This window comes from Zychaea mexicana (genome assembly GCF_025766255.1).
Source record: "Zychaea mexicana strain RSA 1403 chromosome Unknown BDB00scaffold_99, whole genome shotgun sequence".
NCBI classification, from domain to species: Eukaryota; Fungi; Mucoromycota; class Mucoromycetes; order Mucorales; family Lichtheimiaceae; genus Zychaea; species Zychaea mexicana.
In genome coordinates this window covers 30,859-43,054 of record NW_026516762.1, presented here as the reverse complement: position 1 = coordinate 43,054, position 12,196 = coordinate 30,859, and the positions used below count along the sequence as shown (strand labels likewise).

The following is a 12,196-nucleotide window of genomic DNA, read 5'->3' as shown; positions in this document are numbered from 1 at the left end:
TTCCCCAGAGTGGTAACGAGGATATTAACTTATAGTAGTAAGTTGCTCTACCCTCTAAAGTTGTAAGTTGGAACTTACAACACGACTCTTTTTGTGTGAGCCTGTAGGCCCATGTCACATGTACATAGCAGTGTTGTGCTAGAGACGATAGGAAGAGGTGGAAAGTACAGAATAAAATGTAGAGAGGGACGAAAATAAGTCTATTAATCGAAGGCAGTGATCTTGGGAGACGAAGCTGAGTAAGTAGCTATATTGCTAGTAAGATCACCATATAGTAGTTTAAAGGGACTCGGTCGAAAATCCAAGTCCAGTAGACACGCCAGCGTGCCAGGAGGATGGATTGAACGACCATGGTCCGTAGGTGCATAGTTGTGGTAGGGGCTTCATGCTAGTCTAGATTGATGATGAAATGTAGGAGGACATTACGGTCTAGTTCGGTGTAAAAGACTAAGGAAGCCCCAGACTTGTTTCCATACTGCCTAACACAGTAGACAATAGATAAGAAAGTGACGGGTAGTATCAATCAAACCTAGGCATAATTGGCATCACGAGCTTGGCATAAAATCCGGAACAATATGGTGAAGGAGACTGGCAGTGAGGAGTGTGTGATGGATTGTGCGATACCAGAGATTTCAGGTTGGATGGTGCATCGTACTAAGCCAGAACTGGCGCCAACGTCTAGCAGTAGATGTCATGGAGCGTGGCGGCGTACAAGTAGTGCTTAAAATGAAACGACGAAAAGCGCGAGTGGTGAGACCTTGGTTGGTGAAATGGACAATGAAAAGGGGGGGCGCAGCACGCTACCATCGGCGGTGCCTAGCTGCCCATTGTGTTGAGCCAATAGATGAGATGCTGTGAGACAAAGTCGACTGAAAAAAGTATTACAATATGATGCTGCCATCCTATATGGCTTTGAAAAAGTGGCGAGTGACACGTGGATAGGGGATTGAATCGTCCTGTGGTAGACGTCGTCGTAGAAAACTATTTGTCGTGTCAAAGAGGTACAGATCCGATACTTTCATTTTCTTGAGGGTCGAGGAGCGGAGCAAGTCCTTGACACTGGCATTTTCTACACAGCACGGTAAGCAGAGCCCAAGTGCCAGTAGGATATAGACGGACGACGGTGGCAGTTAAACTTGATCAATTGAGGCGAGAGTAAGTGACGCTATTGTCGAAGGTTGTTGCTGTAGAAGACAAGGGCATGTTTCAGGGAAGGCGAGTAGGAGGCAATGATCAGTAGATTCGATGTGATGCACAGCAGGTGGTGCGCCAGATAAAGTATTACCAGGGAACCTAATGTATTGGCGTTAGGATAATCGACTAGAGGTTGTATCCAACGTAGTTGCAGTGCTTGGTGCTGTGCTCGAGGGTCGAGAACTTGTAAACCGCCCTGTTGCTATGGTTGCTGGAGATGGGATATGGCGATTCGGGGAAACTTGCGGTGCGAGATAAAGCTGGATATGACGCTCTGTAACGTATTTTAAAGGACGAAGCAGATAACGGTTACGGTTAACCTCAGGACATACCATAGTCGAGAGAGTAAGAATGTGCTGAGAACTGTTGCACGCCCGTGCACAGACAGTTGGCGTTGTTGATGTAGATAGCAGCCGTTGCGTATACTGATAAGGAGTCGATCTATTAAAAGGCGATGTTGTGCTGTAGATGTTGCCAGAGGAACCCCCAAATAGATCGCTGCTTCAGCGTTCGAGCGATCGTGACAGGTAGGGTACATGGAAATCAGACACCGTCGCCTATGTTGCAATGATGATTGTACCCCTTTTCACATGGCGTATCATGTTTATTGCTTTCATTAGTTCTCATTATCGTCCCTCATTTCGTTCTTACACCGTAATTGGTTGATTTCCTAAGCCCTAATAACACTGTGGCTCCGACAGCAATACAAAATTCTCAATGCCTTTGGTACCTCTCCCTCTCTGCGTTTTCTTTTTCGCTTCATAAATCAAAGATAGCACTTTTAAGCCGTCTCAAGTAGAAAGCGGAATGATACCTTGGAGGTGCGTGGGTCGATCCCACTATTGCCTTGCGTCCCTCTCCCTCTCTGCGTTTTCTCTCAAAAGCTCTACCATTGTGCTATCGTAACTCGTCGCTTTACAGTTGTCTTCTTAAGCTAAGATCGTGGTCCTTTTGATTTTATTGTTGGATAGAAAGTAACAACTACCAAGGCAACAGGTAGCGCCTTTAAAATTGGAAATGCTGCCTTATATATATATATATATTGTCATGAAACAATTCTTCGTTGCTCGAGAGATACTGCTCAGCAGTGAGCCGTATATACGTTTGACCAAAAACCTCCTAATGGCGATGTGATACTTTATCGTATGATATAGCAATTGTATGTTGGGCTCGGCCTACTGGAATTGCTCAAATATGCCAGTATTACGGAGTGAGTTCTCTAAGTGGAAAAGTTCGACGAAACCTAAGCAACGTTCGTTTGACGTTGCTAAACAGTGTCACAATATGGTTTTGCTCTATGGGATAGTGGCATAAACTTATGGTTGTCACTTATGCTAACAGGGCTATCTTTTTATTTTATAGAAATAAATCAAATGCTGTCGAGTGCACAATTTGTGAAACGCCGATAAACACGGATCAAGTTCAAGGCAGGATAATGTCCAGGATCTTTCAACTATCTGCTTTTGTAAGTGCCACATGTGTGCGTATATTTGAGAAACAGATAAACGGAGCTCTCATATCAGGAAATTTATTAACATGTTACTAACTATAGCCTTTTAGCACTCATTTACCTTTACACAGATCTTCAGTCCCACCCAGCTCTTCATGGCACATCAACACCAACGCATTATCAAGTACTATTTAATAAAAATCAAGTCTTAATGAGAGCTTACATATCAATTTCGCTATATCTACCTTCGTGCCACGCGTGCAGTATCATTTGTACTTGATATGCTCGAATTCTGTGCTGTTTCCATTATCTAATTGAACATTGGTGCGTTACTAAAACCGAGTCGTCGTCTGAAAGTTGCTGAGCCTAAGCAAAAGAAGAAAGGTTATGGCGCTGTGGGACTCAAATTATAGAAAGGTAAAGTTTTGGTGCTGATAAAGTTAGAAGAAAACGTGAGGAAAGCTATTACATAAGTAATGGAAATTTATGTACTGCTATACTTGTGCCAGCTAGTCACTTTTTTTACGGTTTATGTACTACATATGAAGAAGCGATCAAAATTATTTCCCTTCATTTAGCGGTGTACTTCTTTCCTGTTACTGTGTACCCATTTCAGCTGCTTGTATCATGAAAATTGTCTATAACAAGTGCTGTTGAAATATTCTGCCTATTATATGCGAGAATGTACATATATATAGCTTAGAATAGCAGAGGTAGGTAAGAAAGGAACAAGGCTATTGTAATGGTATACAGTGTTTAAAAGAAGTACATTATAGATTGCTTTGATTTCAAATAATAAAAAGAAAGAAAGATGTGAAGCTGCTGTGAAGGATATACTTTTCAACATTACCTGAAAGGGGGTAACTAGTAGTAATATATTAATAAGAAAATAATTATTTTTTTATATATTATTAATTGATTTCTTTAATATAATTAAAGAAATTTAATTATTATATGTTTATTTTTATAATTATTAATTTTAATTTTTTAATTTTGTTACTAATAAGATTTTATAAGCAATATAAATATTTGTTACCAATATAGCAGTGGAATGGTAATGAGTATATCCCTCCTAGCTAGAACTTAGTTCGACGCCCGAAGTGAATGAAATGAACGGAGCTTGACTAGAGAAAGACATAACAAAATTAATTAGCAATTTATTGCTAATAATTGTTGTAGATTGAACGCCAAAACAGTGCCTTTCAAACAACAGCTGCTCCTGTGGTAGTAGAAGTATAATTTCTCCATCGTGTCAATTAAATAGTAAGGTGCCAACAAACGAGGACCGAAACACGATGCATTCTAGCTTCAGATACTGGAATAAATCAAAAAAACTTTCCTTCTAATTCTATATTGATACTGGTTCATAATCTGCCCTTTTACTCTGTTTTGGTTTCAGCTGAAACTATGTGATTGAATCTTGAAGAATAATGACAGATTTGATTGATGAAAGTACTACAGAATTACAGGATGAGAATACTGAAAATGAATAATGACGAAATTACATAATGAAAACGCTTAAAAAACATGACAGATGAAAATTGGTAAAAGATAATATAGTATATGAGATTATGTGCTTTTTTGTTTTTGTTTGACGAGGTCGCTGATGTGGAGGAAGTTATAGCTGATAATGATGATGGTGCAGATGATGCAGATGACACTGAGCCGGGGAGAAACGTAGTGGGAGGAATGGCCGGATTTGTTCAGAATGTCAACGTCGACAAAGGCACTTCATAAGAACTGTAGGTTTCATATGTGTCCTCAGCTATTTGCTTTCCACAAGCAGCGAGTTTGAGAAGAGGGCATAAGCGCAAGACGAAATTATCCTTGTTTGGATATTCTGCTGGCCTTATACGTCGATTTCTAGTGATATACCCTTGCAGTATATCCATGTCAAGAAGGACAATATCATTGCCTAAGAGTTGTGGGGCACATAGTAAGTATCCTTACCAACATTAAGTTACTTATCTAAGGGGGACATCTAACTCCAATTAGATATTAGATAATACTATTGCTGTAAAAATCCAAATTGTACAAAAAATTGAATTTTGTGTATATATAAAAATAATTGGTAAGAAAGGAATGCCAGGTATGAATTCACATTATGTTATATACCAGTTGAAGAAAATATTATAAATAGTAGAGTATGCAATTTTATAATATACCAAGATTATGCTTATTGATATATTCCTTCAATAAATCCTTTTGATTAAATTTATCAATTGATAACCAACTGTTATCATCAGCACTATATCCAACCCATTTTACCTCAAATAAATATGTACCATTTTCAGTTTTATGCCTAATAATCTCTTCTATTTCATATGATGCCATTGCTTGTTGTTTCCCTTTATTTCGCTTTCTTTTTTACTACGCTCATTAAATATTGGAACATCATCATTATCACTATTACTCTGATTTGAATTATTATCAGATTCATTATCAACAATCATTTCTTCATTTGATATAGCCATATTAAGCAGGTCATTTTGCAATCTAATCATTTTATCCAGTTTATCTTTATTTTGTTTATCATTGCTGACCACTATATCAATTAGTTTATGCTCTACTGGAAAATTAAAATCATTACTGTGCCATAGTTTATGGTGTGGTAAAATAGGAATATTGAACATTTCTACAAATTTTGTAATATTTTTTAATAAACAAGCTACACGAAATTGTAGATTATAGTATTTTATGTTATCCATTTTAACAACTGACTTGTTATTATTGAATCGGCAGAATTTATTCCCAATTTCTGAAAAATGATTCTCAACTTTTGTCCTAAAACTTTCAAATGTCTTATTAAAATGATCCTCAGTAATTGTTAAGGGCTCATTTACATTTTTACGTATAGGGTATACAAAATTATCATGGCTAAAGTTATATCCTTTTTCATTAGCAAGCTCTGTAAATTATGTGATAAACAAAGTATATCCACATCAACTGCCATTATGTCATTCTCATGCATATATTTAAATGATTTCATGTTTAAAAACATGCTACCATCTGAGCTATCAGAACAAAAGTCACTTTTAAAGTATAAATAATCATATCATTCATATCACTAACAAAGTGGGTACGTATTCCATTCTTCTTAAATTTATAAGAATACATTCTTTGAAAGTGGTCAATTTCAGTATCTATATAGTTAATTCTTGAATCATGACCATCCAATACAAGTGTTACATGTTTAAATAAGTCGGGATTATGCTTTCTAGCAGATAGAATACATAATTTGATAGATGAAAACATGTTATTCATTGAATCATTTACTATTTTGTTGATCCGTTTGTAGTTGTCCTCATCCATCCAAAACTTTTTATAAAATGTATGAAATGTGCTATGTGGTAAGTATTTTTCAAATTTTTCACCACATACTCCAGAGACTAAATGATATAATAAAAACAATCCTTTTTCAATTTCAAAGTAAGGTCTGGGATATTCCTTGTTTGTATATAAAACTACTAGAAAATAAATACAGCAACATAACCTAATTTATGTAACAATTCATCCTTAATTTTTTCTATGAATTTAATATGTTTCAAATCAATTCTATGTTTATATTTATTATGTACAGTAGGCCAATTCCATTCTAGGAATTGCCAATAATTTGCAATAATTAAGTTTACTTCATTTGTAATTAGTGGTGTATAGTCTGTTGTATCCATTGGGTCGTTCTTTGTTTATATTATGGATTTTCAATTTTTATAATCATTGAATACATGATTTTGGTCACATGATGTCATAAAATTGATAAAATATCAAAATGGATGATATAATTTAATATGGCAGCAAGCAATTTATTAGATTTATCAAAAACTATTGTAAATTTATAGCCAATTTGGTACTGCACATCCCACCAACATACTATACGTACCATTAATATTGTATCCCATGGTGTGCAGCTTGTTGATGAGGTCTGGAGATCGGTTGACCATCTTTAACAGCATATCCCGCATGACGATTGGCATCTTGATCAATCCGTTGGACCATTCCTTCGTTTGATCGCTCGTTTTCCCAATCTTGAGGCACCCCAACTCCACATCTCCGGCTCCCACGTACACGGTGTCCATTCTTCGTCCGATCTTCAAGCTGTTTACCACATTAACTGCTGATATCTTCCTCTTGTTATTGCTTGCCTCCGCATTCGCAACGCTTGACTTTTCCTTGCTATAAGCATCATTTTCCAAGCATTAGTTTGCAATCAAAACATAAGCATCCACGCGGTCAGCTTACCCAAGTGCATCAATATACTCTGAGTCATTAAGAATTGTATTAACAAAGCTCCATAGATAATAGAGCTTTTCTGATTCAAGGTACTGTTGGATGTTGTAGTTGTTTTCCTTAAAAAACAATGAAGCAGTGTTCTGCAGTGTCAATGACAGCCATACGAGCATGCCGTCAACTTCAACATCGTACTCCATTCTTCGTGCGAACTCATAGGCCTCTTGGGCAGTTTTCTTTAGTGATAAAGTATCGTGAGCATTGGGTTCTCATAGACAGTATGGTAATACAACTTCAAATCACTTACCACCTTTCTCAAATTATTCAAATTGGCTTCTACAGCCTTGTCAATGGGTGGGAGAACTGGTCTCCCGAACCCCTCCAACTCTTCTAGCTCCTCCTCTGAAAAAACCTCTGTCCAATGCGCATTGCCCAGGTCTAGAATCAAAGATTGGCTTAGGCTAACAGGCAATGGAAGATATGAGACAACCAGGCATATGGATCTTCAGTAGAGTGTACTATCCAAGTCTACTTACTGATAAAAATTGCATTTCATCGCAAACTCTATAACCCACTCCTTGACAGATTTTGCGGCAATGCCTCGGGTTTCGGCATCCCTTATGGTGGCATCCAAAGTCCAAAACTTTCTTTCATCGAGTTTTGCAAATAGATTTTCAAGGTGCTTTTTATCAATATGAGAAAGTTTTGTTTTCAGGGTAGGGTTCTTCTAGGTGTTGGAACTTCTTGTCTTAGTACTCTACAGCTAGAAATCAACATCAATATAGATTACACTAGTTGATATAACTACTACATTATTATACTTACTAGTGTGACTGCCTGTAGCCAACTATCCCTGTTGGATTGGATTATGGTCCAGTTGAGGATATAATGATTATGTTCTGGTCTATTAGCACTAGTTGGTTAGATAGCTAAGACAAAATGCTATATAGCTATATAGCTAAAATTAATTTAAGTATAAGATCTTAATATGCATACATTTAAAAATTTCAGAGAAATAAAAATTCAATTTTATTTTTAGATAAAAGAATTTATTACAATAGTGTCAATATCTATAAATTAAATCTCTTTCAATAATGATAAAATTGCTATTAATACTGCATGAAATTAAAAAACTATTTAAAAATCATAATATAGATATATGTAGAAAATGTTTACAAAGAAAATATATATAAAAATATAATATTTTTGAATATATAAAAAAGAAAAATAAATTGAAAAGCTTCTTCTGAAAAATAGAAAAAAGCATCCAAATCAAGTTTAAAAACTATAAATTAAGCAAAAAGATAATTATAAGATGGATGAAACAATTGCAAGAATGAAAAATGAAAGCTATAAATTAAAAAAGAAATGCTATATTTATGATAAGAAGTATTATGAAATAGTAGATGAGGAAGATTTGAAAAATAAAACATCTCAGGAACCTGAAAATAGTATAATTATGAATGACTTTTCTTAGGATGAATTATCAAATCCTAAAAATAATAATTTTCAGTAAAAAATCAAATTCTGAGGATACATCTATTGAGAATCAAAATTCTTAGGACATTTCTCCTGAAAATAAAAATTTACAGGAATTCTCAAATCCTCATATTTCAGATGCAATTAGGGATCCGTACGGTTTGGTTTGGTTCGGTTCTTAAAGGGAACCGAACCGAACCGTCTAAAGCAAGAACCGAACTGACTAGAACCGATGAGAACTGTAGAACCGAAGAATCGAACCAAAGAACCGAACCCATCATGTATATAAAAAAGGCAAGATCCGGTATCTTTAAATGAAAGCTGTGTGTGTGTTCAAATGTCGCGGTATACTTGAATACTGCAGTAAAAAAGAATAGTTTATTATTATACATTGAACAGCGATCTCAAAATGAATAAGAGAAACAGAATGTAAACATTCTCATACGATGTGGGTCATTGCATAGTTAAAAGATTGAAGCACAGTTTTTACAAAAAAAAGTAGAGCTTATAGTACTTACTTAGAGCGACTTAGTATTACTAGTACAATATGTTATCGTGACATTGGAGGAATTGAACCACAACCGGCAGTACATACAGCTGCTGTGTCTCTACGTGTGTATAGTGTATAGTGTCTCATAAAAGGCAAAGGGTGAATGGGTAAGATAATTCTGTTATGAGCCCCAGAATGCGCAATCTCAAACGGAATGCACAAACTTGATAAAACTGATCGAGAAGCCATGACAAATCTAGTAAAGTAGTACGTCATGGAGAAAAATGCATTGTGGGTAGCAAAGTAGAGGAACAAGTAATGATGTGCGTCATGGGCGGAGAAAGCAAGCTGCCGTCAGAAGAAGTGTTTTTTTACTATTTTTTACTCCCTTCTGCTTTTGTAGGTTTTATTAAGTTTTTCAATAAAGTATGGCTTGCAAATACACTACTTCGTGGTCTTTTCGGAATAACATTGTTCGTAACTTCCATTATAGCCTACTTTATACTAATTACTAAAATCGCTGATTGCAATCTTCTGCCTCTCGGTTCTTCGGTTCTACTTATACAGAACCGGTTCGGTTCCGGTTCGGTTCTTGACAGGAACCGAACCGTATTTTCTTGGTTTCGGTTCGGTTCGGTTCCGGTTCTACGGTTCTGATACGGATCCCTAGATGCAATGTTAGAGAATAATACTTCCAGTGCAGCTACCTCATAGGGTGGTTGTGATTCAGGTGATATTGACTTTATATGTATAGCAGCATGTTTAAATTGTATGGATATATTAAAGGACATGTGTGGATATGGGTTTTTTGATGAAATAATAAATTAATTAGAAAAAGAAAAATATATATGTTAAAAGTTTTTTAAAACATATTTTAACTATGATATCTTTCTAGTAAGTAAAAAAAATCAGGATATTATTTATATGACACAACAGAAAATGCAAGTATTATATATTAGAGAACAAAATGAAATAAATAAAGATAAATCAGATTATTCATCTGATTTAGAATAAATATTTTAATTTGGCCATTGATGGCTATATCAGCTACAGTAATCTATTAGCTATAATGCGACTAGTAGTTTACAAGCAGCTAAACAACTAATGGCAGGCGTTCATTTCTTGGTGCACCTATTGCCATCAGTGACTATAAATATGTTTCAAAAATCAGTATTCTATCAATTTGATTACCTGTAAGCTGAATTGGTTATCACCCCTGTTGCTAATACTGTAGCTGTGGCTGTTACTTTCCTCTGAGCAGCCCAGCAATTATATAAAAGAGTCAGTATTAAACAAGGAGCAGATGATGACTAAGAATCTTATGTATGATTGTCATATACCAGAAACTTTGCAAGCATATTCCACTATAAGTTGACAAACACAGTTGTCATGTCTCTTGCATACTGTAGTAAACGATTTTTTTAGTAGGATGTTACCATAGAAACAAGAGCGAGTAAGTATGGAAATTACCAAGAAAACCTCCAATTTTATAGCAATATTGTAAATACGGCTGGACCAAACGGACTCAAGGTCTTCACCGAACTTGGAGTGCAGTGGGGACCGGCCATGGTTATGATGATTTTAATGCGATCTAGTAACCCTAGATGACTTATTAGCTAAGATATATCAGGATAGCCAAATTAATTTTTATTGAAATAATTCATGCACGAATGTCTTAGCATACATACATTTAAATTTTTGAAAAAAATAAAAATTGAATTTTTTTTTAATATAAAAATAATACCACAGAATATAAAGCAAAATATATTTGTTATATTTTTTATTTTTATTACTTCAACAATCGACATGAACCAACTCAACCTTCTCGCATTCTTAGCCATTATGGCTGAATTTGTTCCTATTTTAGGAATTACATTGACGCTCTTAATTGAAAGAGCAAAACACCTTACTGAAAACCATCAGCATATTGAGTATAGACCTCTTGTCACACAACTGAGGTCAGAACTCGAAAAAGACCTTACACAGGCTAAAGTAGATAAAAAAACTAAAGATAATGCATACAATAAAATAATTGGAAGAATTCGAGAATATGTGAGATTCCTCAATTCCTCAAATCCTCAATTTTCTAATGCAATATTAGAGGGTAACACCTCTGGTGCAGATTCCTCGCAGGGCGGCAAAGAAGGCTGTTCACATATATTTGTAAGGACTTCAATTTAACAAAAGAACAAATCATGGAATGGTCTATAAAACATGAACGTATTGGTTATCGAATTGAAAAGGCAATTGCATGTGATGAAATTGCACCAGAAACCAATGAGAAACATGTACACATATAGATACAAATGGATGAGCAGTTCGACACAAAAACAGCACGTAAATTCTTTACTATTGATGGTGTTACTCCAAATATTAAACCAGGTAGTAATCCACAAAAGTCTATTAGCTATTGTATGAAAGGAAAAGATTATATTTGTTATAATATAGATCCAAATTATGAAATTAAAACCAGAAAAATGCACTAACAGTTACTTGGATATCAATTAATTACTAAGCAGCTTAATATGTGGAAGGCTACTGAAATATATCCAGAATTGCTATAGAAATATGATACTGTAAAATCAAATTTAAATTCTTACTTTCATGATGCCGATATGGAAAATAACCCTGGAAATAAATTACATATAGCCATTTCAAAAAGTAAAGTCGCTGATTTTGAATTTGATGTCGTGCAAAAAGTCTTCGTGTTCAACAACGATGTCAGCTGGTCCAAAAATAAAATCGTGTTCACGTGTCACAAACACATCGTTTATTTTTACTTGTCGCTTAGTAATTATCCAATAGATTTCTTGGCATCAAATTGTTATAAAAAAAGGAAAAAAGATTTTCTGCGAACTTATTGTTTTCTGTTTCCTATTTACAATTTATTTTACAGACATTCAGAATGAGTATGCAATTTCTTTACGAAGATGGACAGGGATATGTTGTTGATGAACACAGAATTGAGCCCATGGATCTTGTTGTTGACGAGGAGTTATTTGCTATTGAAACAATAAGTTCTCGCACTCAATTTCTAATGAATAAACCTCCAGAAAGACCTTTTAATCCTGTAGTACATTCAGTTGCAAATGAAAGGAGCATTGAAGATGTTGATATAGAGTTATGCAATAAGCGACGCTATATAGTTTACTCTGATGAAGACAAAACTAGATTCTTTCATTTATTTTTCAGCAAATGCCTGAATGCTTCTGCTGCTGCGAGACAATTGGGTATTCATATCCAGGCAGCGCAGAGATGGGTTAAACGTTATTATGAAGACCCTGAAAACATCTTCGAGAAAAAGAAATAGTCAGGTCGGGGTCGTATTCTTGGGGAAGAACATAAAAGCATTTCTT

General features: G+C 35.3%; 2 protein-coding genes across 2 annotated transcripts; one reads left to right on the top strand and one right to left on the bottom strand.

Annotated features, from left to right (window-relative positions):
* Nucleotides 1-6,477: 6,477 nt before the first annotated feature.
* Nucleotides 6,478-7,586, bottom strand: BDB00DRAFT_771698 (uncharacterized protein; the record flags this gene model as incomplete). Its single annotated transcript, XM_053119987.1, has 4 exons — nucleotides 6,478-6,817; nucleotides 6,884-7,107; nucleotides 7,179-7,332; nucleotides 7,408-7,586. Coding segments are annotated over 4 exons (897 nt in total), but the record flags the coding sequence as incomplete, so codon positions are not given.
* A 1,583-nt stretch (nucleotides 7,587-9,169) lies between these two features.
* BDB00DRAFT_846075 (uncharacterized protein) lies at nucleotides 9,170-9,512 on the top strand (the record flags this gene model as incomplete). The annotated part of the gene is made up of 2 exons (XM_053125127.1): nucleotides 9,170-9,428; nucleotides 9,491-9,512. Coding segments are annotated over 2 exons (281 nt in total), but the record flags the coding sequence as incomplete, so codon positions are not given.
* Between the last annotated feature and the right edge of the window lie 2,684 nt (nucleotides 9,513-12,196).